Source organism: Macrotis lagotis, chromosome X, assembly GCF_037893015.1.
Source record: "Macrotis lagotis isolate mMagLag1 chromosome X, bilby.v1.9.chrom.fasta, whole genome shotgun sequence".
NCBI classification, from domain to species: domain Eukaryota; kingdom Metazoa; phylum Chordata; class Mammalia; order Peramelemorphia; family Peramelidae; genus Macrotis; species Macrotis lagotis.
Window position 1 is genome coordinate 385,447,041 of NC_133666.1, and position 19,463 is coordinate 385,466,503.

At 36.0% G+C, this 19,463-nt stretch overlaps 1 protein-coding gene across 2 annotated transcripts in view; it reads left to right on the plus strand.

Annotated features, from left to right (window-relative positions):
• The first annotated feature begins 1,093 nt into the window (after window positions 1-1,093).
• The window catches only part of SERPINB2 (serpin family B member 2), a 28,878-nt gene continuing 10,508 nt past the window's right edge, over window positions 1,094-19,463 (plus strand). The window contains exons 1-3 of one of the 2 annotated variants that reach the window (XM_074201323.1): window positions 1,094-1,426; window positions 13,349-13,524; window positions 17,569-17,691. In XM_074201323.1, the coding sequence (XP_074057424.1) occupies window positions 13,357-13,524; window positions 17,569-17,691 (291 nt within the window). In that variant the 5' untranslated portion in view covers window positions 1,094-1,426; window positions 13,349-13,356. Of the gene's footprint in view, window positions 1,427-13,348; window positions 13,525-16,646; window positions 17,030-17,568; window positions 17,692-19,463 lie in introns of those variants that run through there. The other variant, XM_074201324.1, reaches the window with a different exon arrangement.

Below are 19,463 nucleotides of genomic sequence, written 5' to 3' on the forward strand. Positions count from 1 at the left end.
CGTTAATGGCACATAGTAGTTGTTGATACTATAATGAAACTGAAATGAATCCATTCATTTAGTCAATAAACATTTTTAAGCACTTATTGTCCATAATCCATTGTCCTAGGTGAGGAATAAAGAAAAGTAAAATAGGAGCTGAATCATTTCCTGTAAGAAATTTGCTATATTAATTTTCCTAAATCACTACTTCCTTAATAACACTCTTTTGTCCAAGAATCTATAGAGTTCCCCAAGCACTGAACTCACCCTGGCATTCGTGGCCCTCTATACTAAGCCTTGCTTTACTTATTCAACCTTAACCTTCCATGACTCCTCAACGTGGGTACACCCTGCAGCTGTCAAATTGGTGTCATGCAGTCAAATGAGCTGACATATTCGTTCCTCACTCTGTTTCTTGATTTTTGAGACATCCCTTATTACATGACAATATCAATCTTGATCATCCTTTAGTGTAGATAAAAGTAAGTTGATCTGTGGAACAAAGAGTGATCCTGACAAAACTATCCAAACAATGGTTTCCTCAAGCAAGGAGAAATTCTAAAGTTTGCTGCTGTACTTTTGCTATATCCAGATAATTTTGTTTGCTTTAAAATACTTTAAAGGATGCTCAAATACATATCTAGGGAATTTTGAGTCAAAATTTGAGAGATTAACTTCTGGTTAATTTGAAGTGCTACTTAAATTCTTCCTCAAATTAACTAAGATTATAGGTCAACTTTTGAACAGCCCAGTTTATTTTTAATTCAGTGAGGGAGGAAAAATAACAAACTTTCAAGGTCCAGTTACATGAGGTCTGTGAATGATGTCACTGAAATACTGCTTGACCTTAGGTATAATTTTAGAAGATGTAAACCAAGCTTAAGATAAAACTACAAATTAAAATAATTTTACTTTGGCCTTTGGGAATTTCACACAGATAGAACTTCAGAGAGGAAATGAGACAGACTGCCTCCCTTCCTATTTACAACTACAAGTATGGTTAGGCTCTGTCCTACCACTCCCAATAAAGAGATATGAGAGCATTTTTCTAAAAAGTACAGAACAACCACATATGTTCATTGTGGTGTTACTTTGATAAGGGAGAATAGATTGAAGGGGTGTACTAAAATAAGAAAACCACAGCTACTGAAAAATTCCAGCCTCTTTTGATTAACTTGTATAGTTGTTGCCAAACTCCAAAGTTTCTGCATGATGTCACTTTTCCAATAACTTTCTCAAGTTTCTGTTTCTACACAGATTAGTATTACTATTCTACTGATGACCTCCTGAGTAAAATGTTGAATCACTCTGAATGATAAAGAAAAAAAATGCAAAAGCATCCTGGGAGTGGCAAGAACTATAAAACCAGTCATCACTGAATGTAAACTGGAGTAAGCCAGAGAGAAACCTTAGCTGTCAAGCAAACATCACCTCAGTCTCAAAGGTATGGTAACTTTTCCTGTGATTATTTTTATGGGAAGTGGGGTTTCATTATCACTATGTTTTCTTACTATTATTATTAATATTTTGAAGATAGAAATATAGGGGAACATTAATGATGAATCAAATGACAGTTATAAGAATTTTGAAAAGAAAGGAACATATTTTGGTTTTACATTTTAGCAACTTTTAGGGTCAGGTCTTTACTCTTCCGTGCCATAGATTCCTTTGGCAATCTGGAGAAATCTTTTCCAGAATAATATTTTCAAATATGTGACACATAAGACATAGATTTTCAAAAGGAACAAATTATATTAAAATGTAGTTATAAATTTTTAAAAATCATAAGGTCATAGATTCCAGTTTGAGACTTTTCCTGCTAAATCGAGTCAGACTGTATTTTTATGATTTTAGATTAAATTTATATTCAAGATGTTCAATTAATTTCATGGGACAAATTAGTAATATATCTTGAACTCATTTCTACTTGTGTTTTTCTTTTTAATGACTGTAAATAATATGGAATGGAAGAAAGAGTGTCACATTTTAAGTCACAGAACTTGGGTTCAAGTCTTTGTTTATTACTTGTGTGGCTTTGGACATGTTATTTAACCCCTGGAGCTTCAGTTTTCTTCTCTGTAAAATGAAAGAGTTGGATTTGATGCTATTTAAAGGCTCCCTTTAGATGCTTAAGCTTAGAGCACCTTCCACAGGTGTTCACATGAACTAATTGTGCCCAACCTGTGATAGAGCATCCTAAGCTGGTATTGGTCTGATCAGTCACAGTTGGACACACTAACTTGTCTCTAACATGGTGATGTCATTTTGGTCTTCTTTGATATGGAAGGATAAGAACCAAGTGCCTACGGTGAATATATATTCTTTTGAATGCTCCCCAAATAAGACTATATTTTTCTGAGAAGATATATTCTAGGATAGAGCCACAAAACTAAGAAAAAAGATATTTTTGTTTTCACTTGGCTCTTCACTTTTAAGCGAATTTGAATGACTGAAGGTGCTTTGAATGGAGAGCCTGAACTTCCATCAGTAACTTTCATTAATGAAGCTTCATTAGTTTTCAGCTTTATAATTGGTGATCATAATATGGATGAGTTAGGGAATTTTCTTTAGGAATGATGTCATCAACAAGACTCCCAAATGTTGATTCATTCAAGGAATTGGATTCATCAAATAAAGGGGGATATTTTTACTAGTCATATGACAGTACTGAATAGTTATTTGACTAACTGAGCAGACCATTTGCTTCCAAATTATGGTTCCATATTGATCCAGAAATTATTCCTTTCATGCAAAGTACCAAATAGACATGACTGTTTTTCTTTTTTCATTTTGGGTGTGGATGAGACATGGTGATTATTTGGGAGAAGATTTAATTGAAAAAGAAGCCTGTTCATCTTGTTTTCCAATTCTTTATTTTGCTTTCATTCTCCATGTGTTGCTACCACACAGAAGCCTTCCCGTGGCCAATATAGATCTAGGTTAAAGGGAGTGGAGCAATGGGCAGAGCTTGTGTTTTTTAGGCTTTGATAAAATTCTGATTATCTGATAGCCTTGCCAAGGCCTAAGTGATCTTTTATCATGTGTGAGAACTGACAAGATCAGCAACAAGTTCAAGCTATTTACAGACTATTCCTTTCCATTATTTCCAAAGATAGTATTTATTCCAAAATAATATCCTTTCCAAGGATAACATTAAGAGTCAACTGTTTGTTGACTGTTTGTTATCTAAGAAAGTATTAATATTCATGACATTGTTGAGAAAATTCACATCAGGTGTTTTCTGTTTTGATGTCATTTATTGTCCCTTTCTAACTAATTTTGTGGTATTAGCCTTTAAGTCAAAAGTCCCATAAGAAGGTGGCGTAGTGGATAAAGCACATGGAGTCAGGAGTACCTGGGTTCAAATCCGGTCTCAGACACTTAATAACTACCTAGCTGTGTGGACTTGGGCAAGCCACTTAACCCCGTTTGCCTTGCAAAAACCTAAAAAAAAGTCCCATAAGAAGCAAACAGAACATCAACATTCTTTACAGTGGCAACAATGATTTGGGCATGTGGTCCCAACTAAGAAGGGGTATACTTTGTATGTGATTACAAGGTACCTCTGTACTCAAGTTCCTAAAAATTTATAATTGGTAGGTTTCCACACTATATTTATGCAAAATAAATCTTTATATTAAGACAATTGAGTTTAAATTCTAGATCATAGGAGGTGATAGGGTTGTGACTAGAAAGGACATTAGGGAACATCTAATCCAACCTTTTCATTTTATAGATGAACAAATTGAAGCTCAGATTAAGTGATGTGGCTTACCCAAGTTCACTGTTGTCCAGTCATGCCTATTTCTTTATGACTCCATTTGGGGTTTTCTTGGCAGAGATAAAGTAGTGATTTGCCATTTCCTTTTCCAATTACAGATAAGGAAACAGGCAAACAGGGCTAAGTGACTGGTCCAAGGTCAAACATTTAGTAAGTGTTTGAGGTCAGACTTGAATTCAGGAAGGTAACTTCCTGATTTTAGGCCCAGTACTCTATCCATTGTGCCACCTAGCTGCCTCTTACCCAAGTTCATGTGAATATTAAGTTGCACAGCTAAGATTTGAACATAGGTCCATTAACCAACTATGGTTTGAAAAAGGTTCTTTTCTATTTAATTCAACAAATTAATGTCCTAGTAGTAAGAGAGAGAAAGATACAAGCAAATCAGTCAATCCCCATTCACAAGAATTCTACCTAAAGAATTTTTAGCACGTGCCCTATGAAGTTAAAAATATAAAATAAATACATGGTTATTCAGAGAGTGTTGAGCACTAACAAAGGAAGGTAATCAGGAAAGGTCTCCTGTAGGAGGTGACCCTTCAATTGAACATCATAGGCATGAAGGTGAAAGAGTGGTGATGGGTGGGGTACACAGAGAACAACTGTGCAAAGGCATATATGTAGGAGATGGAATGCCTAGCCTACAACTGGACCTAGAGTACAGACGACTTTCATTCAATAAACATTTATTAAGCACCTACTAATTCTAGGCATGGAATATACAAAGAGGAAGAAGATAATTCCTTCTCTCAAAGAATTTATAATCTAATAATCTATAAATCAAAATTATAATCTATATAATTATCTATATTATAATCTAATGATAAGTTCAAATCTGATGTCAGTCATTTAATAGCTGTGTGAATCAGGACACTTAACTTCTGTTTTTGTTTGTCTCAGTTTCCTCAAATGGAAAATGGGACTCCCAGAGTTGTTTTGAAGATCAAAAAAGATGATATTTATAAAGCATGGGTGTCTGACAAAATAGAAGATGATATATATATAGAGGTTCCCCTTCCTATTTGGAACCCCACCATATAGGTGGGCTTTGTTTTTGTAGAATGTAGAATGCATTCTAGAAAGATAGATTTCATCCTCTAAGCAATAGGGAGCCAGTGAAGTGACATGGTCAAACATGTATATTAGGGAAGATAAACTGAGAAGCCAAGTGGAGGATAAGATAGGGAGTAGAGAGGCTGAATATAATCTAGAAAGCTTTTTCAATAGTCCAGATGAGAGGCTCTGAGGGTCTGAATTAGAATAGTTGTGGTATGAATGGAGAGAAGAGAGCATTCATGGAGGTAAAATCTACTAGACTTAGAAATCTAGTGCTAATTCTATATGAAGCAGCATGAAAGATGGATGAGAGAAAGAGTCAAAGTAGACTCTCAGCTTCCAAACTTGAAAGATTTGAAGATGGCATTGTCCTGAAAGGAAATAAGACTATTAGGAAGAAAAGTAGTCTTAGGGGAAAACCTTAGTTCTATTTTTGGACATGTGGAGTTTGAGAAGCCTATCATGTCCCATGTCCCATCTTCTTTCCCACTCCATGCCTCCAGACAAAATGTCCTCATCTCCTTCCACAAATTCTCATCAGGCTTGACTTCAAGTCCCTACCCTATCTTGACCACTATCTTTAGACATATATAGCTTTTCTATTTACCATTAAGGTAGGCATATTACCTCAGATGGGGAGCAGTGAGGTACAGTGGGAAGAGCAGAGTCAGAGTTAGAGAACTAGGGTTCAAATGCCTCCTAAGTTGCATATTTCTTGTATAACCCTCAACAAATCCCTCAACTTCCCAGTTTCTTCATCTGTAAAATGAAGCTTTACACTAGATAATCCCTAAGTGTTCTTCCATCTCTACATCCATGACCATAGGATAAATAGGAGAAGAGAATGAATATCTTCATAATGTCTATGATGTACCAGGCATTGTAGTAAAAAGCACTTTATTGATATTATCTCCTTTGAGATCCTTAGTGATAACCCTGTGAAACAGATACTATTTTTCCATTTTACAATTGAGGAAACAGAGGCAAAAAGATGTTAAATGACTCTCCTGGGGTCAAAAGTCAGATTTGGAATCAGGTCTTTCTGACTCCAGGCTCAATAATGCTCTATCCACAGGATAGGAATTCATGAAGGGTGTCTACCAAGAGTGGAGCTGACTGTAAACATTTTCTTTTTCTCTCTAGACATTAAGCTTTTATTAATGTCGGTTGGGTCTGGATAAACTTTTGAGGCTACCATCTAATACTGTCATCATATATCAAGCTTGCAATCCAATGACACCACCAGATCTTGTCATAAGTGGCTTAAATTGGGAGAATATCTGAGAGCAGATATAACAGGGTTAGGTCTGAACTGGGATCTTTGATGGACTGTGAACTCAGTGAATCAGTAGTGTTACATAGCAGCTCAAAAAGACCATATGTCTTACATTACATTGAGATGCATCACCTTCAAGAATTAAAAGCTGATAATGTCTCCATATTTTGACCTAGATCTGACACCTATAGTATTGTGCTTAATTCATAATACTACATTTTAGGTAGATGGGTGGCACAGTAGTGACCTGGTGTCAGGAGGATCTGATTTCAAATTCAGCTGATTTAAGGTGTGTGAATTAGGCAAGCCATTTAATCCTGTTTGCTTCAGTTTCCTCATCTGTAAAATGATCTGGAGAAGGAAATGGCAAACTACTCCAGTATCTTTGCCTACAAAATTTCAAATGGGGTCATGGAGAATCAGACATGACTGAAATGACTCAACAAGAAACATTTGTCCAGGACAAGGACAACCTTGCATATTATCCAGAGGGAAAAGAAGGAAATGGTGAGTATGTGGAAATCATTCCATTTAGAAGTCTGGTGGAAAGAAATGTAGGATGTCTAGCCTAAAGAAATGAAGACTGGGGGTGGGGATGGAAAGGGGACATGCTAATAGTCAGGTATGTGAACGTCTCTCTTGGTGTTATCCTGTTGGCCTCAGAAGGACAAAAGGAGAACAATGAGTTGCATAGAAGCAGACTTTGACGCAATATAACAAAAAAATTCCTGACAATGAGTGTTCCCAAAGTGGAATAGGGCAGCTTCAAGAAGGAGGAAAAGAGGAAATACACATTTATTAAACACCTAATATTTTCCAGGCATTGTCCTAAGCACTTCACTATTATCTCATTTGATGTGCAATAACCTCAGAAGATGGAGACTATTATTACCCTATTCTAAGGTTGAAGAAATCAATGAAGATAAAAGTTCCCTTCTCGTCCAAGGTCACATTCATATCTTCCTGACTATAGGCTCAGCTTTTGACCTTCTACATATGGGGTGTGTGAACATTTAGCCATATTTATATAGCATCTTAGATTTGCACAATACTTTAAAACTATTATCTCATTTTATTCTCACAAACAAATATGGCAAGTAGGTGCTTTATTTCCATTTTATAAATGGGAAAACTGAGGTGGGCAATTTAAGTAACTTCAGGAGGTCACAAAACTAGCAAGTGCCTGAGACATGAGTTAAACTCTACCTTCCTTCAGGACCAGCACTTTTTCTTCTGTTCTACCTAGATGTTTTGTAGTCTAATGTAGAACAGGTTCTGTAAAAGTGACAACTAGGAAGAGTGACCTCAGAGGTCCCTTCTAACTCAGATTCTATAATTCTGAGAGTGTCTTTCATTGTCCCTTCCTTTGGAAAATGGAACTTAACCCTTACTCCAAAAATAACACTGTGAACAAGATTTATAAGCTTTTCTTTTTAAATTGTGATTTTAGTTAATGATTCAGTCATTACAGTCATATCTGAATCTTCATAACTCCTTCTGGGGTTTTCTTGCAGAGATACTGGAATGGTTTGCCCTTTCCTTCTCCAGCTCATTTTGAAGATGGGGAAACTGAGGCAAACTGTTACATGACTTGCCCAGGGTCACAGAATCAATCTTAAGATTTGAACTCAGATCTTCCTGCACCACTTAACTGCTGTTTACTTGATTTAAATATTCAAATATTCTTTTTCTTTATTAGTTTGATTCTCAAGGTAAAAAAAAAAATCAAATATTGCCTTAAAGTTTAAAAGTATAGGGGGCAGCTAGGTGGCACAATGGCTAGGGCAACATCCCTAGAGTCAGGAGTATCTGAGTTCAAGTCTGGCCTCAGACACTTAATTACCTAGCTGTGTGGCCTTGGGAAAGCCACTTAACCCCATTTGCCTTGCAAAAACATTAAAACAGTATAAAAATAAAAAAGGATAAAAAGTATAAAGTATAAAAAAGATCTTTCTAAAAAAAGGCCAAAATGAACTCTTGAGATTAAGAGAAATTTAAGAATTTCCTATTCTGAAGTAGACCAACTAAGAACTTTACAAAAATTAAATTCTTAATAAATCCAAATAGTTCCAATGCCTATTTCTATATTGCCCTAAGCATACTCACACATAGACTTCTAAATGGATCTGAGAAAATAGTTTACTTTCGAATAAAGTAATTCTTGAATAATTAAGATTATATTTCACACAAAACAGGGTAAGAAATTCCTTTTGTATTGATTTTTAATTTTTTTTAAATTGATGTGGATTTTATTTTTAAAGCAGATTAGCAAGCATCATGATGGGTACCCTGTTTATGACAGTAGCCTTAATTGTAGTTAGTCTTCATATGAGAATTTTTAAGTGTCAGGAATACACAATCATGTAGGTAGACTAGATGGCCACCTACATGGTGCAATGGAAGGGCAATTGAACACATGATTTCCTCTAAGATTTCTTTCACTTCTCTGAAATTCAACCCTTTGAAGGTCAATCCTTTCAACTTTAAAAAAATTTAAAAATGTTCAACACACACTTATGAATTAGATTGTTCATGATTGTGGAAGCTGGATGAGAATAGAGCACCTCTGAGGGACTTGGTATTTTGATGGCATGGAAAGGAGGGAGAAATTGCAGGAATTGGCCACTTTTTGGAGAAGAGTGGTCAGGGCAATGTGCTGTGGGAAGACAATGGGACTCTGAGGGACAGGGAGCAGAATAAGAGGGAAAGATGGTAGGAAGTCAGGTAGTGGAAATACATGGTCTATTTCATGTTTTGGTCAATGGGTAACTTTGAGATGAGTATTTTGGATTAATTAACTAATAAATACTGATGGTATGCCATTTTACTAATTTGTGAGAAGTAGAGACCCACACAAAGAAGTATTTAGAGAATTATAGGTCTTAGGGTTGAAATGGACTTGATAGTCTTCTAGTACAAGATGTCATCCAATGGGTTAATTGGTCCTCTTTGAGAACAAAGGACAAACAACTACAACCTTGTTATGAAGAACACCTGAATAAGGAAATTTCCTCTACCCATCCAGCTCAGTACTTTCTCTGCTACTTAGAATCTCAGAGGTGCCTAGAGCACTAAGAATTGCACACAGTCTGAGTATATTCTTGTTTTGGTTGTTGTTGAAGGGGACCATGACATTGGTCAGGTGATGTCATAACTTGCAAGTGAATTGGTTTTAAGTGAGGGAGGACCAAGCTTGGCTTCACAATGTTGCCTCCTAGCATTAGGAACCTCCTAGCATCAATTCGCTTTTATTTATTACTTGAAAGTTTGTATCACATTTTCTCTATATGAATTATTGTGGCTATTTTTATAGTTTACTGGATTGTGTCAGTGTGTGACAGTGTTAAGAGGGGAAGTTATGTATAATGAGTCTGGAAAGAGACACTGGGATCAGATCACAAGAGTTTTAAATACTCAACCAAGGAGTTGGTATTTTCTCAGACACTTAGCAACTGTTAGGGCTGGGATATTTGTAAGAACTTCTGCATCCTTAGGCCATTTTTCCCACACCTCACCCAAGCTCTGTGCAACTTGTCAATGAAGAAATATTTCTTTTGGGAAGAAACCAGTGTCCATTTTACTTGGTGCATTTATGTTCTTTTTTAATTGCAGGGTGTTTTATTTTTAAAGGCCATTATGTAAGCCTATTATGTTAAGCCATGTGTAAGTCATATAGATGGTATGGATATGTTCACCAGCCAATACAGAGGCACACTCCTTAGGTGACTGAAAGCATTCAGCAATACCTTGAGCCATTGACACACCCAAGGTGCATTTTACCCACACCTTGAACCATCACCACACCTGAGGTGTGTCTACATCAGTTGATGAATGGTCTATCACATTTGTTAGTTTGCTAAGTGTGAGTAGGTCTGTATTTTATTTTTGTGCCCTCCACAAAGCTGACTTTGGGATCCATGCCATGGAAGTAGGATAATCTTCTCTCTAGAAACAATGTGAAAAAAGAAATCTTTTTTTTAGTACTTTGAGGGCTTATCTCAGTGGCTGGGACATGTGTGGTTGAGTCTGTTTTTCTTGGAAGAGATACTGGAGTGGTTTTGGTATTTCTTTCTCCAGTTCATTTTACACATGAGGAAACTGAGGCAAATGGGATTAATGGCTTTCTCAGGGTCACAGTGTTTAAGTTAAATTTGAACTCAGGAAGGTGAATCTTCCTTGACTCTAGGCCCAGCACCTGGAGTGCCACCTAGCTATAAGGGTCACTGAAGGAAGGAACATTTTTTATATTGGCACCTTCCTATTGTTATGTTCTAGTCATCGCTCTGGCACATAGGAGAAGAGAAAAATATATATAAATGTGTATTAATTTGTCAATATATATGTATGTATTCACATACAGATATATACATGTATAGTATGTATTTATACACACTACATGCATATATATATATATATATATGTGTGTGTACATATTATCTTCTGTTTGATTTACCCTTTGATCCCAAAAGAAAAATCGTCCTTAGGTTCTATGAATAGATGAGTGCTCTGCACCTACATTCTATAATTGCCCACATAGGATCACAGCATTAGAACTAGAAAGGGGACTGAGAGATTATTTGGTCCAATACTCTCATTTTCTAGGAAAGGAAACTGAGCCTCAGAGAAATTAAATAACCCACCCCCAAATTATCCAGTAAGAGGCAGAGACTGAGACCTCTGATTCCCAACACAAACACTCTTCCCAAAGTTCTTTCTTCTGGCCAGGTTTGTACCTTATTGAGAGCATTGAGTCTCACATGGAAGCAAACTCAGAGAAAATGTTGAAGTGGATGAAGGGTCAGTCAGAAGGTAGGTTTGGGGCAATGAAATGAGTGATCAGAAGCAAGCAGTCAGTACTTTAGTCAAAATTAAACCAATGTATTAATAACATATAGCACTTAGGTCTGAAAAGTATTTTTCATCTGTTATCTCACCTGATCTTCACAAAAACCCAATGATGTGATGTGGATACTATTATTATCTCCATTTTGAGCATGAAGAAAATGGCAATGGAAGAGGTTAAATAAGCCCAAGTCACATAACTAGAAAATATCTGAGGGAGGATTAGGATTCAGGTCTTCCTGTGTGTTGTATCACCTGCCTGGAAAACTGGGATGAGACAAAATTCCAAGGCAAGTGGAAAGAGAATGAAAACATTGAGTTTGAATGTGAAGGTGGAAGAGAGGTGGTATGATATGAGAGATTGGAGTTTATCTATAAATCCATGAAGAACTGGGTTTATGTTCCACCCATACTGGCTATATGATCCTAGGCAAGTCATTTAACCCCCCTTGCCAACTCTCTCTAAGACTAGAAGTTAACTTGCATGACATGTTGTTGAAGAGAATTTCCTCACCAAAGGAATTCCCCAAATCAGTGAAGTCATAAGTCCAGTCATTAATTTCTATGAAAGTGAAAAGTACATTTAGAAGTGGGAATATTATGCATTTGAAACAATCTTCATGTGGTTTCATAATAAGGAATTGCATAGGTAAGCATTTATTAAGAAATCATTTATTAAGAAATGTGTTGTAATTACAATGGATGAGATTATCATCATATGTCTGATCACAGCATTTTTACATAAACATTAGATGCCTGCTGACTATGTAATCCTGTGAAATGAGAACATGCCTCCCCCCAGGGCTCCCTCTTCATGTAGAGTGATGAGTAAGGTTCAGTTGAAATAGCATTGCATCATTATCTGCACTCTATGTAGGCAGAGCATCCTTGTGAGAACACCAAGCAATGGGGGTTGATGAGGAGGATATGGGTACTAAGGAGTCCATCCTGTCCAATGTTCTTGTATTTACTTCCACATCTGGTGACAAAAGTATGTTTTCCTGGGTTCCGTCATTTTACCAACTGCTCCAATTTTACTTCAGGTGTGATTATCCTATTGTTTTTTTTATTGACCATGCCACTCACCTGATCAAGAAATATTGGCTCTCTAGTACTACTAGGAAAAAATAACGACTCCTTGGTTGAACATTTAAAACTCTTGTGATCTGATGCCAGTGTCTCTTTCCTGATACATTATACATAACTTCCCCTCTTAACACTGTCACACACTGACACAAACCGGTAAACTAGACTTATTTGCTGACCCCCATGATGGAAATGTCCTCTCTTCTAATCTTCCTCTCTAGAAACTCTGAGTTTCCTTCAGGGTTCAGCTTAAGTACTATTTCCTTTGAGGTTATTCTTGATTCTCTAGTTCCTAATGTACCCCCCTCCACCAACCCCCTTTTTCTTCCTATTTATTTTGTATGTATTTTATACTTTCTTTGATGCATAATATGTCAACTCTGCATGAAAATCCTGACTTTGAATGGTGATTAGTCTATAAAAGTGTTTTTAAATAATATTTCTTTAACACTTGATCATTTCAATGAACATGAGACACATTGTAAGATCACATGGTACATTGTCAAAATCATTCAATTAATCCAGAGGATTATGACAGCCTGTAAACTTTTAAGCTTCTCTATGGCAAATATTGTTTCCCTTTGGTCACTGTATCTCTGGCACTTATCATATGATCTGGCCTATAGTAGGGAATTGATAAATATCTGTTGAATACAAAGCAGTCTATCACTCCCTTTTGCAAAAAATACTGCCTCTTCTGCTCCCAAAGTAGCATAGGTAACACATGTCCAACCTTAACAATTTTGCCTAAGAACTGGATTGGAAGGGGAAAAGTTCTGACTTGGAATCAGAAGGCCATCCTTTATAGGTCAACTATAATTCAGGGTCAGAGTTTAATGTGTACAGTCGACATGTCTAAATCTAAGTAAATACAGGATTTATACATGGTAAATGGAAAGTAATTTGGAGAAGATAGATTAGTAACTGGGAAGAATCAGGAAATGCATTTTATGGGATGTGGTACTTCACCTGCATCCTGAGGGGAGCTCATGACTCTAAGTCAGGAGTGTACAAAGAGAGAGCATTTCAATCAGTAAATAGACTAGTGTGAATATTGGATTCCAGAGTGTGGGAGAGGAGTCATTTGTAATGACCCAGGAAGGAGAGCTGTAATTGTACCTAATTTCATTACCCTGGAGCTCAATTTTCTAACCTACTAAACCAGTGGGTTAAACTAAATGAGCTCTAAGGCTAGTCTTATGACCCCATGAGCAATAAAGATGGCATTGTGCCCTATCAGGTACTTGTATTCTGTTGATATGGACAACACAACCAAGAAAACAAATCACCTCTTAAGTTTTCTTTCTCTCTCATTTCCTTCTCAGTTGAAACAATGGAGAACGTGCAGTCAGCAAACACAGAGTTTACCCTCAACTTTTTCAAGCATATGAATCAAACAAATAATAATCTGAATGTCTTCTTTTGTCCTTGGAGCATCTCATCTACCTTAGCCATGATCTATATGGGTGCTGAGGGTAATACAGCAGATCAGATGGCAGAGGTAAGTTGACTTCTATTGCATTCTCAAGGCTATATGATTCCTGTGCAAAGACAAAATCACTATCATCCTGCAAGGAAGTTAGTTTAAATGAAATAAAGTCAGTGGTCATCAAATACTGATAAAGTGGAACTCTCTTGCTACTTTCCCTATTATTACAATTATTTAACTATATCCAGAAATGTGTTGAGGTCTGCTCCAACCAGCTCATGGGAGTCAATTGTTAAATTTTCAGTTTAAGTATTTATACCTCAGATTTTGGCAGACACTGTATATTGGGGCTTGACTTCTTGTTTGTTGATTCTATACACTTAGGAAAGTTAAGGGAAAATGTTGATAATTCAGATTAAATTTATAAAGTGTTTCATATGTAATTTTTTAAAAAAAAAGCTAGTTGCCAAACATTTACCAGCAGAAGATTGGCTATAGCCAGTGCCCAGAAACATGTCAACAAATACAAGAAAAGCTTGGATTTGAATAGTTAGCCATGGATGGTTTTTTAAAAATATTTCTTCAATAATTAAATATTTCAACTAATCTGAGAGACAATAAGATACAGTGTCAAGAATACTCCATTTGCAGTCAGAGGGTCTGGTTTTAAATCCCAACATTGCTGTTTACTCCTTGTGTGATCTTGGGCTATGTATTTTACTTCTCTGGCCTTCCAATGACTCATCTGTAAAATGAAGGGATTGAACTATTGAACGAGACTATTGTCTTTATTGTCTCCTTCACCTCTTTATCTATGATCCTCTGATCTCAGTTCAGACACTCCATCCAAAGCTGTTTGCTGATGAAAGGCATTTCTTCCATGCCTTTTCATCCTGATGCTTGGATCTAGTAATATAATAAAAATAAAATAATAATAATAATTTTTATTTTATAGCATTTTATTTTGGGTAGATTTCTTTTTATTATTTGTTAATGCTATACTGTAGTGAAAAGGGCCCCAAATGTTGAATCAAGAGGCTAGGTATGAACTCTGCAAATCTGAACCTAAGCTCTTTTATTGTTAAACAATACAGTTGATTTCTCAAAGATTCTTCTTTGTTTGCATTATTTGAGCTTTCTCATCAACTTAAGAAGAAGCATCAAGGGAATGTAGCTTTTTATCTACTTTACTATGAGGAAATTAGAGTGAATCCTAGGTAAAATTCTGCTGTAATTTTGCTTCAGACTCATTGTTTCTATATCTTGGTGGATGGATACAACCTTGGGTAGTAAAGTTATCCTCCACATAGAGAACACGATTAGCTTTACTAGGACATAGTGTAGGATGTGGTTTGGACAATTTGGACAAGTTTGGAATCAACACTACTATTTTCTGAGTTATTGACCTAGTTATTGACCTAAGCATGAACCTTACTTACCTCATCATTTGTTTTTCAGGCATTTTTCAATCATTTCACTTTGTTACCCTATTTAGGTTACATCATTAACATGCACCATGAAACTTACCTGTTTCAGTTTTTCAACTGAAAGAATAGATTTTCCATGTCTAACAGATCTGTTTCCAATTCAGCTCTGTTTCTTTCATAGAATACAGAGTGCTCCTGAAAAATATTTTTCCCTTGGTATACAGTGATCCGTCTAAAATGAACTTTATCTAAATAATTGTATTGAAACTTTATCCTTCCTTGTGTTGGCTATAGGTTAAATACAAGGAATTACACAAAGATCACTTGCACAATATCCCTATACCAGTAACATTTTGTAATGTTTCTTCCCTTTGCCCTTCTTTGCCCTTTATAAAGGAAAAAATAAGGAAATTCAACAGAAAATAATGCAAGTTTAAGTAATCTCAGGATCTTCATCTTCAATGTTAAAATCAGTCAGAGTAAAATATACAATTTTAAAATTCTGAAAAAATAGTTACTTTTTAAATTATTCGCTTTTTCCCTTAACATTACACAGGTTTGTCATTCCTGTCATGTCATATGTGTATAACTGTTTTGTTTGATTAAATGTTTTTTGGTGCATTTTATACTCCTCTACATTTATAGCTGCTGACATCTTTCTATTTGAAGAAAAAAAGAATTTCTTTCTTAGTTCTTTAGGACACATATTATTCATTATAATTTATCATTTTTGTATGCTTTTTAGTGCTATCATTTACATTATTGTATTTATGTATCCTTCTCTTGGTTCTGCTGTCTTCACTCAATCAGAGCAAGTTTTAAGGAGAAGAGGCAGTAGTGAATGAAATAATCTAATGACTAAATTGAAAATAAGGTCCTGTACTAAGTTAGCCATTAACATTGGCTCAATGTGGACTTAGCACAATCTCTCTGGCTTACAATCAGTGTTCAGAAAAAAGATTTTGAGAACTTAGGAACAAACTCTGTGAGTTTGGTTTTTTTTTTTACATTTTTAATTTAGGGGTAGCTAGGTGGCACAGTGAATAGAGCACTGGCCTTGGAATCAGGAGTACCTGAGTTCAAATCCGGCCTCAGACACTTAATAATTGCCTAGCTGTGTGGCCTTGGGCAAGCCACTTAACCCCATTGCCTTGCAAAAACTAAAAAAAAATAATTTAATTTTTTAATTTTTTAGAAATGAGTTATTTGAATATTATTGGTCTCTTATATTCCTTATAGAAGAAAGTGAGTTAATATAAAAATCCTCTGAGTATACCTTTTTTGGAAATGAGGGAGGAAGGGAAGGGGACATGAAAAGTCTACTTTGCTCTTAGATTTAGGGCCTCAAAGACCTAGAGAAGGTGGTGATGTATGATGGGACCAGCACAACTATGGATAATTTGTTATTCTTCTGATCATTGAGGTACTATTCTTAATCTACTATCCGTGAGGTCCAAGAGAATTCTGATTCCAGGCTGGAGCAGTAACTCTTCAGGGGGAGTGTCCCTTTTGTTGAACCAGGAAAAGGAACCCAAGAGAGGGGAGCAGCATTAGCCCCACTGCAAAAAAAAAGGGCCAAAGTTTATAAAGTGTGGTTTGATGAAAAGGGTTTTCTGGTAAATGTTTAATAACCATCTCTCCAAGAAAAACAAAATGTTAATATTCTTTTAAGTTTAATTTTTATTATTAAATTTTTCCATCACTTCCTTAATTTTAATTTTCATAAACTAAGACCTGATTTGTAGCATTTGTCAGATTTTGTTGTGTAAATATTCACACTGAAACAATCATCTTTCTCCCCTGTTGAAGTTGGCTTCAGCATATTTTTATTGGAAGGCCACAAAATATCTCCCCCTGCCATGAAAAAGCACCTTCTCTTCTTGAGACTGGAAATTCTCATTATTGAAGTTATTGATGTGTTAGACAACTAAAATAAACCCCTAAGACCATGGTTAAAAAATCTGTCATTTATTCATTGTGCCAATGAATAAATTTTTCTAATCAGTTACTTAACTTCTGGATCCCTGACAAGAACAACAGCAACAAGACAAGTACAGTTGTGAATGCCAAAGGTTCAGTGGGTCCTGGAAGAGTTGTGTAATGAAATGGCCAGAAAGATCAAACCTCTAGAGACTAGACGACTGGTTTTGGTTTGTAGGAGGCTTTGCTTTACTTTTCCTAGAACCTTCCCAGGGGTACAAAAGCAAAATTGGTGATAGATGTCATAATTATTTTTCTAATATAATATTAGGATTAAAAAGAGGAGCAAATATTCAGTTATAGAAGAGGATAATGTTAAGCAGAGGATTTTTTAAATTTTATTTATGGCAATGGGGTCAAGAGACTTGCCCAAGGTCACACAGCTAGGCAATTATTAAGTGTCTGAGGCTGGATTTGAACTCAGGTCCTCCTGACTCCAGGGCCAGTGCTCTATCCATTACCTGCCCCAGGAGGATTTTTTTTAGATTTTTCAAGGCAATGGGGTTAAGTGGCTTGCCCAAGGTCACACAGCTAGGTAATTATTAAATGTCTGAGGTTGGATTTGAACCCAGGTACTCCTGACTCCAGGGCTGGTGCTTTATCCACTGCACCACCTAGCCACCCCTAGGATTTTTTTTTTTTAAAGAAAGTCCTGTCTGTGACTAATATTCGATGTGTTTACTTTTCTCTCTTCTAATTCTTATCCTAGGTACTTCAGTTTAATATCACTGGAGAAGATGAAGTTGATATCCCTCAGATGATAAGTAAGGATAGAGATTGTGGAATGATGCAACTGATCCAGAAGAAAGGCTATCCTCTTGCTATTCGGAAGGTATCTCATGTTCTAGTCATAGAGCTTCTGCTTTGTCTCTTTAGCCTAATTCTCCTTTTTCTTTCCCCTGATTCTCTTCCTTTCTTCTTCTTCTTTACAACTTTTTCTTCCCCATTCATAATCCATTCCTCCATGGTACAAAAGGCTCACAGATAATGCTGGAATGAAGAAATTTTACATATCATGTGGCCCAATATCCTTATTTTACAGAAGGACAAGCAAAGACCCTAAGAAGTAAAGTAGAATATAATGAAGTGGTCTGGTATATTAAAAAAAGAATTAGATTTGGCATAAGAGAACCTGAATTTAGCTCTCTAATTTTACCACTTCTTACCTAACTGTATAATTTGAGTCTGTAAAATGTAGATCAAAAAATTATGCTGTCTTTGTGAGGTTATTTTGTGGATTAACTGTGACAATGAACCCAGAAAGATGTAAGTTTAAATCTTGCTTCTGACACATACTACTTGCATGACTCTGAGCAAGTCATTCAACTCTAATTGCTTCCAAAAATGTTTTTTAAAAAAAGAGTTCTAGGCAACTTTCTAGAATAATAAAGTTAGGAGAAGATTCTAACCTATATCAATGCTACATTGATGAAAACCCCAGCCACAATTCCTATGTATTAAAGTAGAATATAAATGTCATTTGGTTTTACCTGATTTGCTCAGGATACACAACTTTACAGCAGCTACATACAGGATTCAAGAGTCTAGGAAGATAGGAGTCCTGTTGTCCTTATAGTTGAATCTTCCATAGTCTTCAGAATATTGCTTTATATATAATAAACATTTAATATATATTCTTTATAATTAAAGATAGACAAACAAAATTTTGGGTCCCCATTGCCTTAAGTTTGTGTATTTTTTGTGATATAACATAATTAACAGACACTATTTTGTAATACAAGGTTCAAATTATGAAGCAAAATGCTTATGCACTTGTTGAATGACATCTAAAATTTTGTTTAAAACAGGAAAGACCAAGGAAGATTTTTAGTCACATATCCAATGACATTTTAGTGAAACATTTTAATGCATGTATACCTAAAGGTAGCCCATTATTTGGGGGAAAAGGGGCCAAGAAAGAACTATTTATATTTCATTGAATGTAATTTGTCTTAGATTAATAGAGCATTTAGAAGATTCTTTCAATCCAAATAATACAAATGAGGATCATGGGATCTTCATTTTGAAGATGAAGAACCAGAAGCCTGAAAAGGCTGGATCACATTGCTTATTGATAGCACACTCATGCATGTCTCCCAGTTCCTCTAGATCTTTCTTCTATGTTGACTGTAGTCTTGGGATCACAGATGCTAAATGCTGAAAGAGACCATAGAGCTTATATAGTACAAATCTCTCATTTTAGAGGTGAAGAATGAGGAACAAGAGGCAAAATAGATTTTACAGGGTCACATAGGCAACAAGAGGCATAGCTAGGATCCAGACCCAGATTCGATCCAATACTCTTTCCAATCCAATACTCTACTTCTTCCCAGTCAGAGAAGTTGACTTATTTTGAATCAAACACTAGGAGAGGAGAAAATACTGCCAACAGCACCTGAAAACCAATAAAACAAAATTCCTTTTGGTAGGGTAGACTGCTAGGAGTAGTAACATAATATGATAATTAAGACTGTGGGTCCCAGAATGTGTTGTGGTTAGGGACTGGTAAAAGAGTCTTCTTGAGGGCCTTATGGAAATCGGGACAGTTAGAGTGCCTTGGACCTGGGGAAGAGGAAAGGGTCCTTTCTGCCCAAAATGTCCTTT